This window comes from Leopardus geoffroyi, chromosome B2, assembly GCF_018350155.1.
Source record: "Leopardus geoffroyi isolate Oge1 chromosome B2, O.geoffroyi_Oge1_pat1.0, whole genome shotgun sequence".
Lineage (NCBI taxonomy): Eukaryota > Metazoa > Chordata > Mammalia > Carnivora > Felidae > Leopardus > Leopardus geoffroyi.
The window spans coordinates 132,999,955-133,025,557 of record NC_059332.1 but is presented as its reverse complement, the minus strand read 5'-3'; the positions used below and the strand labels follow the sequence as shown (position 1 = coordinate 133,025,557).

The following is a 25,603-nucleotide window of genomic DNA, read 5'->3' as shown; positions in this document are numbered from 1 at the left end:
TGGAAAGTTCTTTGTTGGGAGCACTGTTCTGCACACTTGAGCATCACCCCTGGCCTGCATGCACTAGATGCAACAGCACCCTGTTCCTACTGTTGTGACAAGTAATAACGGCTCTGGATATTGCCAAATGCGTGCAGAGGAGCAAAATCATCCCTTTTGAGGACTGTTAACACAAAACACATAATCTAAAATTTATATAAACACATAAAGGTATAATTTTTAAAAAGTCTATACATTTTAAATGATGATGATATAAAAAAAATCTGCCCTATGTTTGGGGTGAGCGCATTTTTGGGTACCAAGACCTTTTCCATAGTAATTCCTTCATGAAGCGAGGAGACGCTGGCAGATCTAAAACAAAACCAGGACAAACCTGGTTCTTTCAACTGACGTAAATTATCTCTCAGCAGCCATCTCTACCTTGAATCTACTAATCTGGGCTTTTGCTCAACTCTTACACTGAATTTTTGTTTACATTTTCCACAACGACAGTCATTACCCTAACTGACTTCTCTGTAAATGTAATTAATCATAGTCTTCATAAAATTTTTCAGTGGTCTTAACTCTTTCCTCATTTTTTTATTTCTCTGCCATATTTAAGGCCCATACCCTTGAAAAAGTTAATACTCAGTAATATAAATTAGATAGAAGAAAAGAATGTTTTATCTAATTTATTCCTATATAAAAGCAAAATGTATTCAAATCTGGAATGCCACAATAAAGGCATTTAAATAATGATACTGTTGTGCTAGACAAGATTCAGAAATACAAGAAAATGATCACAAAAAAAACTGAATCTCTAAATATCAAAAAAACAGAATTTTCAGAGTGGTGAAAAGCACTCTAAATACACATTTGAGGGGTGCCTGGGTGGCTCAGTTGGTTAAGCGTCCGACTTCGGCTCAGGTCATGATCTCGCGGTTCTTGAGTTCAAGCCCCACATCAGGCTCTGTGCTGACAGCCCAGAGCCTGGAGCCTGCTGCAGATTCTGTGTCTCCCTCACTTTCTGCCCCTCCCCCACTCATACTGTCTCTCTCTCTCTCAAAAATAAATAAGCATTAAAAAAAATTTTTTTTAAATATACATTTGATCCATATGAATCCAAACTAGAAAACATCCAAGGATTTGGAGGATTGAGCTGCATACACAGGAAAGATCCATGCTGTCCTACCAGTATTGTTTACAGATCAAATCTTAGCACTTCAAAGACAAAATCACAGAATTCAATCATATTCCTCTTGTTGCCACAGAAAAATAAATTGGATTAACCACAGCAAAACAAAGAAAGAAATGTTATGTCATTTTTCTCTATCACAGGAAAATATTATTCTAGTAATGTTTATAATTTACTTAAACAAAAAAATAGTTTCCAAAACATCTGCATTTTTTTATAACTTACTTTAAACAAGGGACATTATCACGAAGTCCGTCAGATGAACTGCTACTGGTAGAAGGATGAGACTGAGGAGGAATGGGCTGAGGAGTGGCGCCCCCCACAGGTGTTGGCAAAGGTGGTGCCTGTTCACCCTCGGGGGATTCCACATCACTTATCTCATATAACAATCGAACTTCAAGCATCTGTTATAAAAGAAAGACAGTTCACCTACTACTAATAATTATTCACTTTATTACGATTCACACTCATACACACATACACTTCAGTGGAAACATGTTGTAAGGGTAAAAATTTAGCCATGATTTCTAAAGGTAAAGATTTAGGAAAGAAAAAAAAAAATGTTTCTGACTCAGCGTTTCAAAAATGATTGTGTGTGTGTGTGTGTGTGTGCAAGAACACACGATGATTTTAGAATTCACAGCATGTCTGTTAGTACCAAATTAGAGTATGCTCATATTCATATTAACTTTCCTTAAATGAAACACATAATATACATAAGGATTTAAATGCTCACTAAAAAGATATAGATTAAAATACACTATTTTCCACAAAAGACAGATGGCAATGTAAACACTTAAGTGTTTTTAAAAATTCTAGAAAAAAACGACTGCAAATAATCTCCTAAATAATTAAAAAAAAATTAAATGTTAGACATCTGACACTGAAAATAATTAAGAGACTATTACCGGAATGACTTCTGTAATCACTTCTTGTTTGCTGAATCTATAAATAATGACATGAGCTGAAACTCCAGCTATGCACAGCATTCTACTTTCCGGACACCAGGAGATGATCTGAATGGCATATGGATCTTCATCTACAATATCTGTGTTTGGCCTGTCATCTTTATTTCTTGACTTTTCAAATACTTTAGATGTCTTTAGTTTATATAATACTTGCAGAGTTACTAGAAAAAAAAGATAATATATGTTAAACATTTTAATATAAAAAGAACAAATCAGGGGCGCCTGGGTGGCGCAGTCGGTTAAGCGTCCGACTTCAGCCAGGTCACGATCTCGCGGTCCGTGAGTTCGAGCCCCGCGTCAGGCTCTGGGCTGATGGCTCAGAGCCTGGAGCCTGTTTCCGATTCTGTGTCTCCCTCTCTCTCTGCCCCTCCCCCGTTCATGCTCTGTCTCTCTCTGTCCCAAAAATAAATAAACGTTGAAAAAAAATTAAAAAAAAAAAAAAAAAAAAAAAAAAAGAACAAATCTAAAGTAATATTTAATCACTCATATTATCTAAGGAAAATAGCCAATATTTATTCGAACCATATTTTTATTCCCAGGTCTACATTTCTCTATTATTCTTTTAGATAATGCATTCATTGGACCTATTGACCAAAAGAAAGGTGTACCTGTATTCATTAAAAACAAAAACAAAAAAACTCATCATGATGATGAATTTAGATAACCTGAAAAAAAATCAATGACAAAAATATTTTGTGAAAAGAAAAAAGTATAAATATAATGAAAATAAAGAACATTTTTGCTTTCTAAAATCATTTTCTACTTACTTTCACTACAAACGGTGCTAGTACATCTCATATTTCTATATGATGAAACACAAAATATCCTGAGTTAACTGGAGTCTCACTGCTTGCTATGTATATTTTGCAAACATTGATGATTCAAAGCATTCTTTCCTTTTTTGCTATTGTGTAACCAACATGTATATTCCACAAAGAAAATACAAATTACTGTTAGCCGAGCACCAGGCATTATTCTACAAATTTCTGTTGATTTGAAACACATTCTCACTTTTCCTAATTCTGAGTTAAAAAGAGGTTTGAAGAAATTTTGAAGAAAGGATCTGATTACTTCTGCTGAGAATTTTTCTTGACTGACTAGACAGTATCCTTAAAAATATCTTACGTCTATCAAGAATTCTAAACTCATATACTTGATAAGTCAGTTATTAAATCGATAGCTTCCAAATTTTATACTAAATGTTGATTATGCAATTATTATAAAACAGGCAATGATTATTATATAACAAACATATAACAAATAATACTCAAAATACTTACTTGCAGAAGCATCCCAGAACTTAACTGATCCATCAGCATGCCTATGAAAAGGAAATGAGTTAAAACTGTGATGATACAAAGGAAAAAATATTACATTTTTTCTTTCTTTGAAGTATACTGTTATTTGCACATGATCTTAGCCAAAAGGCCGAGAAGCGATGAAGTATACTGTTATTTGAAAAGTTAGCCACCAAACGAGGAAAGGTAAAAAAATTCAGGGTAAGTTGGCAGGTTCCAGACAATAACATTTTTTAATACGCTACAGCATAAAGGAAAGCACTACCTGCCCAATTAATTAACGTCCGTGTAGTCTTTGTATTTAGCCATTATTGGTTTAGTGGTGAAAACAGGCTTTTACTTACCCTGTAATAATTATTTCTGGGTAACTTTGAACACCTAAGCCCCAATTACCTCCATTAATGGGCCATTCCTATAAGAAAAGATTATAGTATAAAGCAACTTTCAAGCATCTTCATATATATATTTCTATGATAACAGTAAACAACGTATTTTGCTCCAAAAAAGGATTTTCTATATATTTTCTCTAGAAAAGGTATACGTTATCAAATATTCCAAGGTGATAAATATAAAATACTGAAATGCAACATTAAATACTAAAACTCATGTTCAATACCTTTTTGCTGTAACCTTGACGTTTCTGTCTAGCTCCAACAGAATAAAGTGCAGGAATGAGGTCCACAGGACAATCAGCAAAATATTCGCAACATGTGACAGGGGATTCGTGTATACTCAAAGGGTAGGGATTTTCAAATATAGGATATCTTTAACAATAGGAAAAGAAAAATATTTATGTATTTAATAAAATTAACACGACAATGAAAACTTTTAAAAATTATTTACATCTTTGGAACAAAAACAATATTTAAAATTTGATTAAAGATAACATTCTCTGAAGGCCCATATAACATATTATCTAAATTTATATTTTAAATTTTGGAATACAGTGCTCTTCTCCATATTTTTGGAAATTACATACATTCTGTCACAGAGATTTAATAGATTTAATTTATGCAAATATGTAAAAAATGACATCTTGTATAATGCAAGTTGCTCAGTTAGACTAGTAAAGAGAAAAGCTGCAGCTGGAAATACATACCATGTGGCGCACACTGGACTAAGTGCTTTATATAGACATTTATCTTCTTTACTTCTCACACCACACTTACGATGTAGAAATTTTATGGAGGAACGAAAACTTAGAGTAATGTGCCAAAGGCATGCCAGCCGGCAAGGAGAAGCCAAATTTAAACTATGCTCTTAAGTGTAAAGTTCTCAATCAACAGATTCCTCATTTTTATGTCAAATAACACAAATTTTCAGTTCTCTTCTCCATCAATGTAATGCCTAGTGCAATATTTAATCTAGAGATGCTCTCTTGTTTTAGTGATAATCTAAATAAAAGTCTACCTTAAAGGTTTCCTAGATAGGAAATTATTTCATTAAATAAAGCAAAGAATGCTTTCAAAAATCTTAAAGTAAAATCCTAACTAAATGTACAATGTTATTTCTTTTCTGGTTTGAATTCCTTGAGAATGGTTACTTAAAAATATCTAGAAAACCAGCAACTGGCCCTAAAAAGTCTCAGAAGTTTAGAGTGGCTCATCTGCAAAAATTGTATGTATTCATCAGTCTACCACTGACAATAATTTAAAAATTAGAAAGGAATAAATTCAGAAAAGCCCTTTCTAGATTTCAAAATGAAGCGAACTGTCATCACTCCTTCCTCGAACACACATAAAAACACAGAAGAAAAATTTAAACAAAAACATGAATTAAAAAAAATGGCAGGTAACTTTTTTCTCTTTATAAACATACTTTATAATCCTTAGGCACAATGACTCTACTATTACCATACATTTAACTGATACGTTTGCTAAATAAAATGCCTAGTCACAGGTTATTTGGACAATATTTTCTTTAACTTAAATACATATCAGTATAGACCACAGGCAAAAAGTCCCACTATTTGAAAACTTAGCTAATGAAAAAAAGTCATATTTAAAACAAATTTTTTTAATGTTATTTATTTTTGAGAGAGAGAGAGAGACAGAGACAGAGCATAAGCGAGGGAGGGGCAGAGAGAAAGAGGGAGACACAGAATCGTAAGCAGGCTCCAGGCTTTGTGCTGACAGCTCAAGCCCACAGACCATGATATTATGACCTAAGCCAAAGTTGGGAGCCTAATGGACTGAGCCACCCCAGGCGCCCCCAAAAATAAAATCATATTAAGAATAAGTTATTCCAAGACTGCCCTTTAGAAATACTGTTTTCAAATTCCTTTCCACTATAGTCTTGTAATTTTCAAAAAGGAAAAAAAAAAGATCATTACAGGTAGTACATATTAAGTTGATACGAATCTAGTAGTACCTTAAAATAAGGTAAATAATACTGTTGACTTATACTTCTGGGTTTCCCAATCCAGGTACTATTCACTATTCACATTTTGGATCAGATAATTCTTTATTATAAGGGACTGTCCTGTTCATTGTGGATGTTTAGCAGCAACCCTGTCCATCACTAGATGCCAATATCATCTAGAAAAGATGTTTACACAGATACAATCAAGTATCTTCTGGGGGGGGGGGAGGGGCAAATTGCCCATAACTGAGAAACACTGAGATCCTAAATGGGTAAACACAATTAAATTTTCATGACTATTTCAAGAGATACAAATAAATAATGTAATATTCTTGCATTCAAAGAATTTATCATCTATGTTGGAAAAAGGAGAATATGGCAAATACCACAAAAAGTTGCAAAGGAGCTATGGTGGCAATTTATACACCAGGTATGATATATCTGGTTAAGAGAGAGGAGAAAAAGTTTAAGTGTTTATTTAATTTTGAGAGAGAGAGAGAGAGAGCAAGAGCACAAGCAGGAGAGGGGCAGAGAAAGAGGGAGACACAGAATCCGAAGCAGGCTCCAGGTTCTGAGCTGTCAGCACAGAGCCCACATGGGCTCAAACCCACAAACCACGAGATCATGACCTGAGCCGAAGTCAGACACGCAACCGACTGAGCCACCCAGGGGCCCCTAGAAGAGGAAGTTGAATGAGGAAAAGAGGACTGACTTTGAAAGTTATATGGAGTTTTGATGGCAGTGAAGCAAGTGGAGTTTGCAGCCATTGGGAACTATATAAGAAAAGACACTGAAGTATGATGTTTGTTTAACACACAGTTCAGTTTTTCTAGGGAATAAGGCACCTGTAGGAAGACAGTGAGAAATCAAGTCAGAAAGGTATCCTAAATTCCTACTGTGTGGAGAAGCAGGCTGAGAAGGTGCTTTCAAATAATAAAACAGTAGAGATCATAGTGGTTTAAAGAGGAGAATAACAGGGCACCGGTTGGCTCAGTCAGTAGAGTATGGGACCCTTAAAAGAGGAGAGTGACAAGCTGGGTGCTGCATGTAAAATTACTCTGACAACGGTATTCATGACAGTGCCACAGAGAGTGCATGTGGGTGGGGAGGCCACAGAGCTTATCTGGAGGTAAACTGTGATGGGATGAATTCTGCACTTATTTATTTTGTGTGCCCCCAGAGTGTCCAAATATTAGGTTGAATTATATGAAATTTCAGAAATTCAAGAAATTCTGACTTAAAAAATAGAAATTCTGTGTGAGCAACATACTAGCGAAATCTGGCAGGTAATTAGAAATGTGTGTCTGAAACTCTAAAAGAGGCCAACATTATGGATATAAATATAGAGTTTTCAAAAAAAAAAAGAAAAGAAATAGCCAACCCTATGCTAAAAAGAGTCTTTTCTACCATATACTAAAATAATCTCTCACCAAATTTTATTCTTACCCATTTTGTGCAAGGTCTATAAGTACTAAATCCTTTTCCAGAAGAACCACCACAGCATATGGTTCCTGAAAATCTGGAATAGGAAAACAATGCATAAATAACAGTTTTAAATATGGAATAAGACAGCAAATTAGATAATACACATTTGCTTTTTTAAAAATTTTTGTTCCATTCTCTCAAGTATGTAACAATCTGATCTTGCACTTCATGTAATTTAAGACTACTTGGTTTTAAATGAGATAAATCTATATAACTCATACAAAATTACTTCAATTTTGTAAAGACGAATAAAACAAGAAGTTCACAGTAACTTCTATGGTATTGCAAAATCCAAGGCAGGACATGGGCAACAAACCCAAAATTTAAATCTGAATATCCATAAGAACGATTCTTATTCTTGTCTCTCATAGGAACTCAGTAGAGTATCACTACAATATTATAATCTCTTTCTTAGATATTTTGCATGCACTTGTTAATTATAAAATGTGTTATAGCTTTACATTTCAATTAGCTTCAAATGAAACAAAAAAGATCCAGATTTAAATTCCTCTTGAAAGGATACACGCTAGCCGTTATGGTTAATTTTATGTGTCACTAGTCTCTGATTTGGTGCCCACTTGTTTGGTTAAACACCAATTTAGATGTTGCTGGGAAGGTATTTTTTAGATGTGATAAACGTTTAAATCAGCAGACTCCCAGTAAAGGAGATTATCAGGTATAATGTGGGTGGGATTCATCCAATCAGTTGAAGGCTGAAGAGAGAAGACAGGCTTTCTAAAAAGGAAGCAATTCTGCCTCAAGACAGCAACATCAACTCCCAAATTTTCAGCCTGCCATGGTGCTTGATCAATTTGATTCATCACCCTCAATTGTGTGAACCAATTTCTTAAAATAAATTCCTTATTTCTCTCTCCTCTCCTTATGTGCTATCAGTTCTGTTTCTCTGGAGAACCTTGATTAATTAATATACTAGTGTTTTATAGAGTTTTAAAATGTTGCTTAATGTGGGCAGTTCTGTTTATCCTTCAGTAGCACTAACTACTACGTCATATTAAACAGATAAAGCTTATTAAACAAAATTAACTTCTGAAATAAAACTTACAAAGTTATGAAGACAGAATCTCTCCCCCAGAAGAGTGACAGCATACTAGGATAAGGAAACTATTTAGAAAACAAACAGGTCTTTGTTTTGAATAGCAGATACCCACAGAGAATATGTTCTAAAGATGCAAAGCTTATTACCATTTGGGTATGGTGTTTCACATAGCGTTAGAAAATCCACAATTGAATAGTCCATTTCCAGCACAGCAGTACTTTTCCCATGCATAACTGTTAAGCAGGGTCTTCTTCCTACAGTATCATAGGACAAACCTCCTGATAAAATAATAAAAGGTTCCCTGGAAGTAAAATACATAGGTGGGATTATAAATACCATAATGAAGACTACTTTCTTGCTGTGTTATACATTTTTTACTTAGTGACATAATGAAATCTTAAATTCTAACATTTTTATGTGTGATTTAATTGAATAATCACAGGTGGGTTTTTTAATTGCATTAGGTAAGACCCAGGTGAATTCATGAAAATTAACCTACAGTAAGAATGAACATTGACCATATATGACGCTCTCATACCTCCCCTTGATCCCTAAAAATTTTTCCTTTACCTTCTTTATATAATTGTCAAAAAATTCTCTCTGGGTTTCTATTGGTTAAGTGTCTTGAATGCACTGCTTTTATTTTCAATCCTGATAACCAGGCCTTCTCAACACAAGGTCTAAAAGAGAATGTTAATGACCCATGGCATCCACTGTATGTAATGAATTAACTTCTCATTGATGTATCAGGAATATACTAGCTATAAGTCACCCTTGAGAAAACAGTCACTCAAAATCATTTTCTGTAGGGCTCACTTCTGGAATTTTGGCTGGTATGCTCTCAAACCACAGTGCCCGTGTACATCACCAGCTGTCAGCCTGCCACTTCTAATCAGCTCTACAACTCTGTCTCCCTATCAGTCATTACGTCATGATTTATCTAGACCCACTTTTTAAACTCCTAAATACGCAAAACACAAAACATCTTTTTGTATGTTCTGACCTGTGTGTATTTATCTTTGTCTTGCTTATTCATGTTTTTTGTCCATGTTTTCATTGGATTAGTAATCCTCTTCTAATGGTTTACTAAGAGTTCCTTGCATTCTAAGGGATTAGCTCTTGATCTGCCACATGTCTCACCATTTATAGGTGGGGAAGTTATTTACATTAACAGATGATTTCAAAAATTTGATACAAGATTTTCTTGAATCTTTTCATGTATGATTTTTAGGTAGTTTCTGAATGTTTCCTCTAGGTCAGTAGATCTATCTTCCTCCTCTTTACATTTGGTATAAACAGTATATAATAACATGTAGTGGTTAAAAGTGCTAGTTCTTGTATTCAACTTGAAGCTGGTTTGTTGTTACATGGCTGTGAATAATGAGACAATAAGATTAAGCAATATTTTATTACTTAAAACAAAAAAGTGCTAGTTCTGGAACTAAACTACCTGAGTTTAAATTAAATCTCAGCTCTGGCTTTACTTTCTGTGTGATGTTGGACAAGCTGCTTAACCTCTTTGTGCCTAGCTTTTGCATCTATAAGATGGAGTCTGAGTGGTAAGTATCTACCCTCAATTACTGAATATACACAAAGCACTGGGGTCAATGTCTGTAACACAGTACACCTTTGGTAACAGTTATGTATTATTATTACTAGTAACAGTTATCTATTATTATTACTATTATCATCAAATTACCATTATCATCCATTGTGAAAGTTTTCCTTCTTTTGATATGTGCAAAGAAACAGTAAAATTTCTAAATTATATTTATTTTTATCAAAACAAGAATAAACTCCACTAATAGAGTAGTAGCACAAGTGTGTAATCTATAACTAAATATAAAAAATATAAAATATAACTAAATATATATAGTTAAATATATATATTAAATATATACTAAATATACTAATATATAGTAATATAGTATATAGTAATATAGTAATTTAGTAAATATACTAAATATAACTAAATATAAAAATATTAAAAAAAAAAACAGTATTAATAACATAAGAACCAGGAAAAAGGGAGATGCTCTGCTACATTACAGAATAAAATTTCCATGGAAACCTGGCTAGGTTTCCATTAATGACCAGGTAAATCACCAGTTTATTAGATAAACTGTTAATATGGCATTAAATAACACCATGGCAACTAGGCAGGTTTATCCTCAAAGACAACTAAGTGTGTATTCAATGGCCTTGTCAGTTGTCTGTACTTCTTTTCTAAACTTAGGAGAAAAAATATACAATGAAAAAAATAAGAATAAAAACATATGAACAAAAAAATATGAGTAAGAAATAGTTTCAAAGACATACCAAGGTAATATTCTTTTTCATAATAATAAAAGTTTCCCAAGTCTAACAATAAATGCACACACACATATATATATATATATATATATATTTAAAGATGTATTTTTCCTTTTTTATTTTATGTGCTGTTTAAAAAAATCATCTAAGTTTGCAGGTTATATTTTTTTCCATTATAATGAACCAAACTTTGAAGAATAAATATTAATGAGATGAATGTTTTATAAGAAAGTAGTCATAAATACAATGATAAAACAAGGTTAAATATTTTAACACCAGAGAGTGAAAATTATATAAATACAGAGTCTTGTTGGCATTTGGAATTACATAAAAACTTCTACAAATCTATATTATTTCTAGGTAAAGTAAGAATTATGGAGGTGGAGAATACTGTTGTTTTTAAACAAAAGGTTAGCTTTTTTGATGTTATAATAAGGCTTGGAGATAATATAATTTTTGTCTCATAACTTTAAGATTTGAATTTGAGTAGAATTTCTTTCAATGATGTTGGGTTCTCTTCAAGACCATTTTTGAAGACATGCACATTTGAAAGGTGTCTGGACATTTTATAATTTTGACTGAAAATTTTAAGAGCCTAGACACTTCTAACTCCTTTATCCTTCTGATTAACCTCCCTCAGGCTGGCCTTGACAAAGGGTTTGGCTCAAGTTGGTTTCCATATGAACCATGCTTTATTTAAGGAGGTATTTCTATCTAAAACTCCATTTGTATAACTAGTTTGCTCATCTCAGTTCTATAACATTCCCCATTTTCTTTGAGCACTTGTATTCCTGTGCTCTCACATCCAGTCTACATGAGCAAGCACACTGCAACAATGTTCCAAAGAAAAGAAAACAAAGTGAAATGGTGGGCTGGCTGTGAGGAAGGGGATAGGACAGTTACTGTAAGAGTGGTCAGAAAAGATCCCTAAGTAATGACAGATGAGCGGGGCCAGAACAGTGAAGAGCCAGCCACTCAAACAGCCTGGGGTTGGGGGAAAGGATGTACATTCCAGGCAGTAGGAATGACCATTGCAAAGACCCCGGGTCAGGAATGAGGTTGGTATACCTGAGGAACCAAATGGCCAGTGGGGCCACAGCAGAGTAAAGCAATCCATGGTAATAGAGGACATGACTCCAAATCTTGTACAACACATCCTGTTTTCTCTATTAGGATCTCAAGAACTTGTCTCCTCCATTTCATCCCCGTAATTACTTTTGTTCTGACCCTAATAACCTATAGCTGAAATTATTACAATAGCATTTGCACTTGTTTATTGCCTGAGATATACTTCCCCTAACTTTCTGTTGACTCTAAAAATTTTTAAATTTGAGTAGAGTTTCTTTCAATGATGTTGGGTGCTCTTCAAGACCATCATTTTTGAAGACCTCCACAAGAGAAAGGTGTCTGGACATTTTATAATTTTGCATCATTATCTCCTCAGAAAAACCTTCCCTGACCCACTCACCCTGATTGAGCTGGGTGCCTTTCCTGTGTTCCTAAGCATCCTGCGCCTACTTCCCTTCAGCACTTACCACACAGAATTGTCATTATGTTTATTTATCTAAGCTCCTTCAGGACACATAGTGTATAATTTACCTCTGCATTCCCAGGCCCTATCTAGACCAAAAAGTGACTGCCAAATACATATTTAAATACCACGAAATCTATTGCTCAGTTGATCACCAGTCCTAGGACTTAACAACGAGAAATGCTATAGGAGGAGCCCATGGCCAGATACGGTAATAAACGCTGTCTAAAGAAGTTTGAAATTTAACTGTTATGCTATTCTGATAATCTTTCTATATAATTAGTACTACCAATTGTATTATTCACTACTAAATATATTTTTACAATTGAAATTTAAGCTCTAACTTATCCCATATGTAATTGTACATTACTAACCTTATCGATTTCTCCAACTTTTTTCAAATGGAGATATGCCATTCTATTTCAGAGAAAACAATTAACTATATATTTGGTAAGCAGAATTATACCTTAGCTCTTGAAAGCTAACTAATACCTTATCTTTACCACTCTAACCCCAGTGCTTAACTTTCTGTTGAATGAACACGATTTAAAAAAAAAAAAAATTATGTTTACTTATTTGAGAGAGAGAGAGGGAGAGAAAGAGACAGAGTGTGGGCAGGGGAGGGGCAGAGAGAGAGGGAGATACAGAATCCAAAGCAGGCTCCAGGCTCCGAGCTGTCAGCACAGAGCTCAATGAGGGGCCTGAACCCACAAGCCGTGAGATCGTGACCTGAACCGAAGTTGGATGCTCAACTGACTGAGCTACCCAAGTGCCCCATGAACATATGATTTTCATGAGACCCCTACATCAAATTTCTAAGATTCTCAGTTCAAATTTCAAATGTAAATTCTAGTTATCTAATTTGAATAGTTTAATAGCAACCTATATAACTTGGATCTCATATTTGGTGTCAAATTGTTGACTTTTCACATAAAAGCTTAAAGTTTAGATTTTGCTGATTATGTGCTAATTATTATAATAGGTTCATCTGCATACATGGTTAGAGTGGAAAACAAACTGTGAAGCACAAAAAGTAATAATGAGTTCTTAGTTCTACTAAGTTTTTTGAGCTATCAAATCAAAATGAAATGATCAAGAACAAGGGTTTGAAAAACTTAAATGTTGAAGGGCTGGAAATAAAAAGAATATAAAATTTAAAACACAGGGAGTTGAATTAAAAGTACCCTTCTAATCATTTAATGTTAGTTTCAAACAACGCTTCTTGAACTATCTATGGTCAAGAATTAAAAAAGTTTTCGAGTCATTGAAAATCTGTGCTTTTGTAAGAAAAACAATTAAATGTGTGCACAGATGTTGTGGTAATGTCAAATGATATTCAAATTTCCATACTCTTACTTTTGATTTCTATACGTATTTTGTCTCAGAGAGTTAGCACACTGGAACCATTCATGCATCATACTCTGAGTAGCACTAGTCTAGAAGACAAAAAGTTGAGCCATCTAAGGATACCATTTAACCTACCCTATCATCATCAGGGGGAAATGTGAAGATGTCATTGAAGATCTCACTTCAAGGCCCCATTCATACCCCCTGACACTCTAAAGTTAAATCAGAAACCACAGAACTCTTTAGTGGGACATGTCTGAGTAGAGAGGCAGATCTCCAAAACAACTCTTTAATAAGAGAACTACTGCTTAGTTATAACAAGTTTTCACCAGGGACCTTTTAGAGTAAACAGGAAGATAATATGGTAGCCTAACAATAACTCATTATGATACTGAAGGGTATACAGAGATGCATAATGGGTCATAACCCAGGTTTTGGAAGAAGACATCTATGTTCAAATCCTAACTCTATTACTTTGTATCTATAAGGCCTGAACAACTTACTTCAATTTTGATTATCTGAGCCTCAGTTTTGTCTTCTGTAATAGACACCTCACAGAGTTATCGTAAAGATTAAGTAACACAATATACACGTTGTTTATTACAGTGCCTGGTACAAAATACATTCTCAGAAAGTGACTATTACTTTAGCATCATGATGGTGATATTCCAGTGCCTTTCTAGTTCAGATATTACCTTTGCCAATTTTAAGACGATTCTCTGAGAATCAGAGTAGACATCTCCAGACCATATTTCACTAGTGACTAACCCTAATACTCTCTTTTGCTAACACGGAGAGATAGAAGTTTGGGGAAAAATAAAGGAGCATAATATATTTAGACAAGTTCCTGTTCACTTAATGATCAAGGTAACAATGATACAGCTTTAGTAGAGTAGGTTTGCATATCACAGTATTTGAGTAAAGTGTTAAGATTTTAATATAATTTGGTTATTTTTATTAATATAATTTTTATGTAAAGTTGTTATAGTAATCAGACTTAATACATATCCTTTTAGTTATCAAAAATGTGGAATCTCAAAACATTTCCATAAATTGCCTTACAGTATACAACAGTGATACTCAGAGGGTGGTCTGTGAACCCCTAGGGGTTTTCAGGATCCTTTACTGTGAAGATACAGCCATTTTCATCATGATATTAAGACATTATTTGCCTTACACTGTGCTGATATTTGCACCGATGGCACAAGTAATAGTAGGTGGATTAAACTCCTGGCATCTCAGCATGAATCGAAGCAGTGACACCAAACTGGACCTATTCATTTTAGTCCTCATTTCCATACATGAAAAGAATTTTTCTCCTGCCACTTCATGTCTTTGTTGAAGCAATAAAATGACTAATTTTAAATCTTGACCCTTAATATGTCTTTTTTTAAAAAATTTTTAAAATGTATTTATTTTTGAGAGAGAGAGAGAGAGAGCGAGCACAAGTGGGGGAGGGGCAGAAAGACCGGGAGACACAGAATCCGAAGCAGGCTCCAGACTCCGAGCTGTCAGCACAGAGCCTGATGCAGGGCTCAGAGCCACAAACTGTGAGAGCGTGACCTGAGTCGAAGTCAGACACTCAACCAACTGAGTCACGCAGGTGCCCCAATATGTCTTTTTAATGTTAAGAAAATAAAAAGCATACACAAAGCACTTCTGTATACTGAAATGGACATTTCCAGAAAACCACTTGTACAATTGTTTGAATTGTGAGCTAAACTATTTGCTATTACTTTTGCTGAAAGGATGACTAACAAGTTATAATTTAGGCTGAGGTAACTGAGTCATTTTCTCAAAAATGAATGAATCTGTTACTTTAAGAAAAACAACTGACAATATTTGTTTACAATGATAAAATCTGACCTTTCAAGTGAAAATCAAGAGTTTGGGAACTTCTATCTGCCATGCTGGATTTCACAGTTTCCCAATACTTGAAAACTTTCCTGATGACATCAGTGGTGGTATCAGTAATTTGAAAATATATAATGAAATGTGTCAGCATTACAAGATACAAATGACTCACTCAATCAATGTCTTCCAATTTACCAGTGTCATGATGTTGTAAAAGCACGCAAGAGGAAAAGAGACACTGAAAGTGCTGACACACCAAAGGATTTTCAAGAAAACAGAATAGGAACGCTTTTCTGAAAAGGGATTCAGCTCTCACACTGCTGAATCTACCACTTGGTAAGTTTTGGTATAGTATCAAGGAATATTTATCATTATTTTAAAGGTCAAACTACAAGGGTGCCTGGGTGGCTCAGTCAGTTAAGTCTCAGTCAGACTCTTGCTTCTGGCTCAGGTCATGATCTCACGGTTCACGAGTTTGAGCCCCACGCATCGGGCTCCATGCTAACAGCACAGAGCCTGCTTGGATTCCTGGTTTCCTTCTTTCTCTACCTCTCTCCCCTGCCTGCATATTCTCTCTCTCAAAATAAATTATAAGCATTTTTTAAAAATCTATTTTAAAAAAGTCAAACTACATATTTGTGCAAAACTGAATTTTCTTCATATGCCTCATTAAAAGAACATATCACGAAAGACTGTAGAAGCAGATATGAGACTCCAGCTGTAGTCTTTTATACTCAACTTGAAAGAAATTTCCAAAATAAACAATTCCGCTAGGATATATTTTTAGAAAGAAAGTTATTTAAGACCTATCCTAGCCATACAAATTTCAGAAAAATTATGCTTTGGGATTTCAGCGTATTATAGTTTCATAATGCAAGCTAGTTAGGATACAGAGGATTAACTATAAGGTCCCACAGCAACTCATACTAGCCCCTTACTTTTTTTTTTTCCTAGTACCAATACAAATGAAAGAATTTATGTAACAGTTAGGCATTATTTTCAAACAAGAAATCTAAAACCTTCAATGCAATCTTTGTCATGTGATTTTTGTGATTAAATAAACTATATATGAAGTTCATAGTGTTACAAGTATGATTTCTAAGCTTATCTATGAAAGAAAACTGCAAAGTTTTTAAAATCATTTACTGCAGACAAGGTCTTAAACGGATTTGATCTCTGTCCTCTAGAAAAACATAATCAAAGCATACAAGCTGTCATCGGTGTATAAGCAGTCAAGTAAAAGTACCAGAACAATCAGTGAACCATCACTAAGATAAGACATTTAATCTATGTACACATCAGAAATGGAAACATTTTAGAGATGGAAAAAAAAACAACAACATACATTAGGATGAATAACAATGGAAAATATATCCTTAGATTAATTCGAATAAGCCATAAAGCTTTAAGGATTAACAGAGAATCAATTTAGATGATGAAGAAGGGACAGCTCTAAAAGAAAAAAACTCTAGAAAGCTCAGAATGAACTTCAGCAGTAAAAAAAAGTAGGATCAATAAACTAGAGGCAGTATAAGAAAGAAATATCTGAATAGCCTCAACAAGTAACAACTTTGAAAACAATTAGGTGTGAAATGAAACTGTGCCCTTTTTTTTTTTTTTTTTTTTTTTTTTTTTACAAATAAACACATCACAAACTACAAGGTTTAAAAAAAAAAAAGTACAAGATTTTAAATTCTACTGTAGGATTTCAGAAATGGAAGAACTGTTACCAAATGATTATCAACCACTAATATACTAACTTTTGTTAAATTTATCAGATAGTTTCTAGATAAAGGGGCATGGATAAGCATATAAATAATTTTGGTCCCTGCCAAAACATAAAAGCTCAGCTGGATGACTGCTTGCAAAAAATTAAGTTATAAAGTTTTTATGAAACATCACTTTGTATGCAGATGAAAACAAATTTAACTTCAGGTCCCTATTATCACAGCAGGTTGCCTTTTCTGTCATAACAGCACTCATTTAGGAGTTCACATTCGTGGTTATAGTATTTAAGATGATTCAAAAGCATAAATGCTTACTTTTAAGGTAGGAAACTAATAACAGAAAAACATCTCACATTAATGAGACCGGTGACACTGCTGTATTTTATACTCAGTTCTTTAAAAGGATACAGATACTTCCAAGAAGCCATGTGGGAATTTATCAAGATTCATAAAAATCTTTTATCTTCAAAATTTCACCACTGGAAATTTGTTGTAAAGAAATAGTACAACAGTAAAAACTCTGTTGAGTTATCTACAACATCAAAAAAGAGAATCTGTTCACTACTATATTCTTACTTCTAATATGAAGAACCTGATTATAATATCAAAAACTAAATGTTGAGCAAAAGGGACAATAGTCTGAGTGAAGTGCATAGCCTTTACAATGAATTATTAAAAAAAGCTGATAAAAACCAGTAAGACTTTAGACATGTTAAGTAGAAAAAAAAAAAATATCAGACTGAATATGCTCTAAGAATACAATTAAGGAATGTATCTGAAAAAAGATTGAAGGAAAATGAAAAGAAAAAAATTGTTTTAGAATAGTGGAATTATAGGTTAATATGCTTCTTTTGTGAAGATTTTATTTAATGTTATAATTAAAATAGGTACTTCCAAAAACACTTCAGAGAAGAAGATAGTAATAGTGGTTAAAAATGAAACTAATACAGGTGCCTGGATGGCTCAGTAGGAAATGCATGTTGACTCTTGATCTCGGGGTTGTGAGTTTGAGCGCCATGTTGGGTGTAGAGATTACTTAAAAATAAAATCTTAAAAAAAATGAAATTAATATAACAATTGTGACCAATTATACTTTTTTAAAAAAACTGCACTTTTCCTATGAAATACCATAAAAATATTTTATTGATTTTTCATGTCATTTCTGTTATCTGTCACTACACTTTGTATTAAAGTACTATAAAACGTAGCTTATGCTGAAGAATTTTCTGCTCATAGGCCACTCAAGAGTAACTACACAAATTAAGTTAGAATATTATTATGATTCATCCACTCAGCAAGCATTTACCAAGTGCTTAACCGCGCTGCTCCCTGCAGGAGGGGCCGAAGAGCCTCCCATCATTTGATCCTTCCAGCCTCACTCGTCTTTGCCCGGCATACCCTTCTCTACTACTTTGCTTTTGATCCTGGCTTTCTACTTTGCCGATTTCAGTGGTCTATTTCAGGACTCCAAACTTATTTTAATCCTAAGACTTTTGGCTCTGTGGCCAAAAATTTTTTTCATCTCAGTTTTTTCAAGGTAGTTTAGCCAAGCAATTGTTGCTGGCAGATCTGCAGGTATAGTTATAATCTTGGGGACTGTGGTTAATGTGAACAGAGAGTAGGTTTAATTAAAAAGGAAATGCAGTGTGGTTAAGAGTACAGACTTCATTAAATCTGGGGTCTTCTGCTTATGATTTGTATGACTTTGGGCAAGTTACTCAACCTCTCTGTAACAGTCTCCTCATCTGTCATACCTGCCTCATAAAGTGGTTGCTAAAATTAAAGAAAATATGTGTAACACTTAGAACAATGTCTGGCCACAGTAAGCACAGCATGTGATTATGGATAATTTATATATAGTTATTTAAAAACAATCTACAGTTGAGAAGGAAAAAACATACCAGAGTGAGCCTGTGTTCTGGGGATAACAATCTTTTTGCACGAGGGAGTTTGTTTTGGGGCTTCAGAGAGCTGGGATTCTCTCATTGGATACAGTTCTAGCAGCTGTGGGGGAAACTCAGTGGTAGCAAGTTGAGGGTGTTACTGAAATAGACTTTTAGATATTTTCAGGACCAGAATATCACAAATGTACCCTGAGTTTTTATTACAATCTGTGTTTTTTTCATATTCCCACACAGGCAATCATCCTACAACTTTTAGTGCACATATAAAAAAAAATTCTTTTTTAAGAGAGAGAAAGCACACAAGCACAAGTGGGGAGAGGGAGAGAGAGACGATTCCAAGCAGGCTCCACGCTCAGCATGGAGTTGGACATGGGGGATCTCACAACCCTCTGATCATGACCTAAGCCAAAAGCGAGAGTCAAATGCTCAACTGACTGGGCCACCCAGGTGCCCCCCACCACTTTTTTTTTTTTTTTTTTTTAAATTACAGAAATCATCAGGGCTACTGGGTAGCTCAATTGGTTAAACACCCGGCTCTTGATCTAGGCTCAGGTCATGAGCTAATGGTTCCTGAGATCAAGCCTTGGGTCAGGCTCTGTGCTGATAGCCAGACAGTGTGGAACCTGCTTAGGATTCTCTCTCTCTCCCTCTCTCTCTGCCCCTTCCCCAATAGCGCTCTCTTTCTCTTTCAAAATAAATAAATTAAAAAAATAAAAAAAAATCGGGGCGCCTGGGTGGCGCAGTCGGTTAAGCCTCCGACTTCAGCCAGGTCACGATCTCGCGGTCCGTGAGTTCGAGCCCCGCGTCGGGCTCTGGGCTGATGGCTCAGAGCCTGGAGCCTGTTTCCGATTCTGTGTCTCCCTCTCTCTCTGCCCCTCCCCCATTCATGCTCTGTCTCTCTCTGTCCCAAAAATAAATAAAAACGTGGAAAAAAAAAATAAAAAAAAAAAATAAAAAAAATTAAAAATGTTTATTTTTGACAGAGAGCGTGAGGGAGGGAAGGCGGTGTAGAGAGCAAGGGAGACAGAGGATCTGAAGTGGGCTCTGCGCTGAGAGCAGAGAGCCCCATGGGGGCTCCAACTAACAAACCACGAGACCATGACCTGAGCTGAAGTCAGATGCTTAACTGACTGACCCACCCAGGTGCCCCCCAAAATAAAAATAAATTAAAGAAATCATCTACTAAGCTACTTGAAAATGAATTCAGGCACCACTGGGTGGGGGGCAACGTTTGCTTATAGACAAACTTAAATACGTTATATGTATGTACATGTGTGCATATCAAGGGAGTCAGCAAACTATAACCTCTTGTCTGTTTTTGTATGGCCTACAAACCAAAAATGATTTTTACATTCTTAAATAGTTGGAAACAAATACACAAAAGAATATATCACGACACATGAAAATTAAAGGAAATGTAAATTTCAGTGTCTGTACATAAAGTTTTATGGAACACAGCTGCATTCATTCATTTATGAGTTGTCTATGGCTGCTTTTGGGCTACAACAGCAGAGTTGGATAGCTGCCAGTTGAGACCTATCCAGCTTGCAAAGCCTAAAATATTCTCTCTGGCCCTATACACAAAGGGTTTGCCATAGTACGTGTTAGAGGAAAGGGAGTAAATTAATCTCTTAGATGTGGTTCTCCAAATGTGACTAAACTGCCATTTTTAACTATGATAACATTCACTTCTAGGATACTGAACAGAGATGCTTCTCCCCCAAACTGGTGATTCTTTGAGTGGTAGCATATTCCTTAAAAGACACTAACTCCTGCGGTGCCTGGGTGGCTCAGCCGGTTAAACGTCTGACTTTGGCTCAGGTCATGGTCTCACGGTTTGTGAGTTCAAGCCCCGAATCGGGCTCTGTGCTGACAGCTTGGAGCCTAGAGCCTGCTTCAGATTCTGTGTCTCCCTCTTTCTCTGTCCCTCCACAGCTTGCACTCTGTCTCTCAAAAATAAATAAACCTGTTTGAAAACTTGAACCTATCCAGAGTTCATTGTTGTTGAAAATTTGGCCCTGCCTGTAACTTGTTATGCAGTCTATTAGCAAAACAAAAAATGCAGAAGTAAAGGAGAAAAGGAACTACAATTTACCAAACATGTACCATGGGCCAAACACATATTATTTCTTTCAGGTCTCTACAGAACTTTTATTAAGTGGGAATTACTGTCCCTACTTTACCAAGGTAAGGACAGAGGTTGAGTGATGTTAAGCAACTTGCCAAAGATTATACCGTCACTTGAGTGGCAGAATTGGGCTTGGAACCTAAGTCTAAAAATCCGAAGCCTCAGTTATTTCCCCTAAATCAGGGGCTCTCAAACATGATGATCTTGAGTCATAGTACGAAGTGCATTTTACTTCACGATACAGTATACAGATACCTAAGTACATACAGTTGAACAAGTTTCATGTGAACCAATACTTAACCTGAAACCTGCAGTGCACTCTATATCTTATTCTAGTCCATAAGTTAAAAATTGATGTCACAACCAACAAAAGTATTGTCGTAACCCACTAGTAGATCACCCTTATCTAATATTTAAAAACAAAAAAAAATCAGGGGTGAGGAGGGATGGGCAAAATGGGTGAAGGGGAATGGGAGATACAGGTTTCCAGTTACAGAATGAAGAGGCTGCAGGGATGCAAGTTACTGCATATGGAACAGTCAATGGTACTGTGATAGTGTTGTACGGTGACAGACGGTAGCTGCCCTTGTGGCCAGCACAGCATAATGCACAGAGTTGTTGAATCACTACACTGTACAACCAAAACTAATGTAATATTGTGTCTCAAACAAACAAATAATGTAACGTCATAATGTTTCTCAGAGTGGAATTCTCAATCCAGGGAAGAATATCAGTGAGGCTCCTTTCTTATTATAGTTTTGCCAACCTTACAACTTGTACGTCTGCTCTGAGAAAGCAAAATCAGAGATGCCTGTCAGGGCTTATCGAATGCTGTTCTGAGACAAGAGGTATGCGAGACAACCGGTTGAAAGGGTATGTTCCAAGTGCTTCATATATTTAATCTTCGTAACAACTCTATAAGGCAGATACTATTATTGTTCCTGCCTTACAGATGAAGATACAAGCACAGGAAGCTTAGCTGATGTGCCCAAGATGGCAGGGCTCTGAGGAAGCAGTGGACCCAGGCGGGCCGGCTCCAGAGCTCACACCCTTAATCGCTTTGCTCGAGCACCATCTGCTGTAGCACTCCACACCTGGGTCACGCCAGTGTTTCAAAAAACCAACTTCAACAGAATTGACTTCACATTTAACTTTGGATTAAGAACGGGCCATGTAAAGAATAGTTCCATATTTTTAACAGAAGTGCTATTAAAATGTTCTATTAATTATACTGTCACCAATTCACTATGTTAGGGGAAAAATCTGCTCTCTCCTGGTGCAACATATGCTTTTATTTTACTAGGAAACAAAAGTCAGATACAACATCGTGATTCCATTTTTTGTCAGAGTGTACCTTTGCTTCAGAAACAAATTATATGTTATTATTGATCTATAACAGTTAATTCTTCACGGATACACTTTTCGAAACACCGGCCTATGTTCTTCTTCCTCATATTCAGTAACACTATGCTAGGGCAATTAGAACTGAGACAGGTATGTCCCATGCTTTCACTGAGCTGAATATTTAAGAGTGAACACATGCATTAAACTAATAATTTCATCATTAATGACAAGTAAAAATTCTAGAAGGGAAAAATATAGCATGCTTTGAGAATATATTACTACGGTCCTAATCTAGGCAACATGGCCAAGACATCCACAAAGCAGTGATATTATTGTTGAGTTATAACGGATGAAAGAGAATCTTTCTCCTCAAATGATCTCTAGGCAAAAAGAAGAAAATGCAGATCTTGAGGAGGGAAGGATGACTCTTCTAATAAAATCTGGTAATTTGCCAATATTACTTGTTGCCAACCTGACAAACAACTTCAGGTAGTACCTGCTCAAGACACTTGCTAGGAACAGGAAAAGGGGAGAGCTGACTGGCTTACTTAAAGGAGGATGATTCTGGTGTAGGTGGAATAGGGGTGCAGTTCTCAATGCTGGTTGCACACTGGAATTCTAAGGAACTATCTCAAGTTTCCAAAGAGGCCATGCACTGTGAAAAAAAGAACCTGTTTAATTTACCCAATGTCCTATGCCAGGTGAAAAAAGAAATTGTAAAGCTAGTGAAGATCATTATCAGAGGGTGATCCTATTGATCAATTTACAGGTATCTACAAATGCATACAAAGGAATGAGACTTTTTTTTTTTTTTTTTCATTTCTGATCTTAAGAAAAAGTATGGCTGCCATCCTGAAGAAACTGGAAACATAAACATTGTCATTATCATTATAAAAGAATTGAAAACAGGTGGGGCACCTGGGTGGCTCAATTGGTTAAACGTCTGACTCTTGATTTTGGCTCAGGTAATGATCTCACAGTTTGTGAGTTCGAGCCCCGCATCGGGCTCCTTGCTGACCATGTGAAACCTGCTTGGGATTCTCTCCCTACCACTCTCTCTGCCCTTCCCCTGTTTGTGTTCTCTCTCTCTCTCTCTCTCTCTCTCTCTCTCTCTCTCTCTCTCCCTCCCTCCCTCCCTCCCTCCCTCCCTCTTCTCTCTCTCAAAATAGATAAGCTTAAAAGAAATTGAAAACAGTAAAGCACAAATAGAAAAAAAAAAAAAAAATCCTCCCTGGACATTCGCCTTTGTTTCCAATCAGTAGACAACAGGCATGGTTAATTTAAATGTGTAGACAATTCATTTGATGTTGTATTGTAAACTATAAACACAGGTTTTTTTCTGGTTCACCCCACACACTTTGTTTTTGTTTTTGCTGTCATTGCCTTTCCTTACATTCCTTTGCCATAGGACAAATTATGCAAACAATTTGGTAGTAGGAAGTAGGTAGTAGGCAGTAGGACAGTTGGTAGTAGGAAGTTTTCTAGTAACAATAAGAGCAACTATTCATAGGAAGTTTATTATGTACCAGGCACTCTGTGAAATGCTTTCAACACATGACTGTCTCTCACTTAATTCATCACAACCACCTTTTGACCTATTATCATATTCATGTAATAAATGAGAAAACTGAAGTTCCAAGAAGTCAAAAAACTCTATGCCAAAGGTCACACAGTGAGGGATGCCACAGTCAATTAAACAGATGCCATTCCTTTTGGAGTTCATTCAACCTCTTGTTGGAACCAGTATATCTTCCGAATCCCACAGGAAGGCTGATGAGTATCAAGGACAAGTAACAGCAACCTTATGATTCTTCAGCCACCGTCTTTCTCAAATGAGAATAGGGCTAAAATGAATACGATTAGAAGACGAGTAAATCGAGGTAAGTGGACCACAGTTATAACAACCAGTGGTTATAAGCTGGTATTTAAAAACTGGGGCGCCGGGGTGGTGTAGGCAGTTAAGCATCCAACTCTTGATCTCGGCTCAGGTCATGATGTCACGGTTTGTAAGACCAAGCCCCACACTGGACTCTGTGCTGATGTGCAGAGCCTGTTGGGATTCTGTCTCTCTTTCTCTCTGCCCCTACCCCTGTGTGCTCTTTCTCTCTCTCAAAATACATAAACTTAAAAAAGAAAACATATGCCAGGGTTCTAAATTTCCATGCATCAGAATCTCCTCTCAGTCTAATTAAAATACAGATGGGTTGGCTCCACCCACAGATAGTTTCTGATCCAGAAGGTGTGGGGAAGAGTCTGAGAATTTGCATTTCTAACAAGTTCTCAGCTAATACTGCTGTTCCAAGGACCACAATTTGAGAACCAATGCTCTGTATACACTACATAAATTCACTCCCTTACATAGCTATGATAAATAAAACCACACACTCTTCCTGGGGAACTAGAACATAAATAAAAGGCTTCTTTCAGGGGTTAATGAGGTGGAATTTTTTAACAAACATTTATAATTTTTCCCTTTATTATACATTTAAACATCTGGTACATATAAGAAATACAAAATACAACTGACAAACTTCCTTTAATATTTAAACCGTATGTGTTTTTGTATTTGCCAAATATTCTCAGGATGAGATTTGTGAAAAACACACATAACTTTCATAATTAACATATATAGTATAAATAGGTTAAGTTTTAAATATTTTTTCACTGCTTGTTCCAGTTTTCAGTAGTGAATACTACTGTGAATAGTAGTGAATAGTAACAACCATTGTTGCTAAAGAGTAACTGAACTGAATGTATAATGTTTAACAAGAAAGATTATTCAAACTTTCCAAGATACATTACAAAACTACCAAAGACAAAGAGAATACAAAGAAATACTTTATCCTAAATTTACCAATTTTAGTTATTTCATTAAATAAAGCATGCATAAAATTTAAGACTGGGCTAGAATATTCTAAAGTAGGCTTTAAAACATAATGATAAAATAGCCTTTAGTGCTATTTTAGTAATTATATACAATGAATATTGGCAATGAAGTAAAATCTTACCCAGATCTAGTCGTTTTGAATTCCACCTTGAGGATAGGTTTGCATGGTTCTGGCTTCTTCCCATCCTTTAACTGTTTTCCTAAAATATATTTTCCTGCATTAAA

The 25,603-nt window shown here is 35.5% G+C and overlaps 1 protein-coding gene across 4 annotated transcripts in view; it reads right to left on the bottom strand.

Moving 5' to 3' along the window:
- STXBP5 (syntaxin binding protein 5) overlaps positions 1–25,603 on the bottom strand; it is a 173,152-nt gene that overhangs the window by 71,510 nt on the left and 76,039 nt on the right. For all 4 annotated transcript variants that reach the window (XM_045499950.1, XM_045499948.1, XM_045499949.1 and 1 more), the window contains exons 9-16: positions 25,500–25,578; positions 8,490–8,644; positions 7,248–7,320; positions 4,057–4,204; positions 3,785–3,852; positions 3,423–3,463; positions 2,083–2,303; positions 1,400–1,578 (exon numbers count right to left, since the gene is read on the bottom strand). In XM_045499950.1, coding sequence (XP_045355906.1) covers positions 1,400–1,578; positions 2,083–2,303; positions 3,423–3,463; positions 3,785–3,852; positions 4,057–4,204; positions 7,248–7,320; positions 8,490–8,644; positions 25,500–25,578 — 964 coding nt within the window. The remainder of the gene's footprint in view (positions 1–1,399; positions 1,579–2,082; positions 2,304–3,422; positions 3,464–3,784; positions 3,853–4,056; positions 4,205–7,247; positions 7,321–8,489; positions 8,645–25,499; positions 25,579–25,603) is intronic.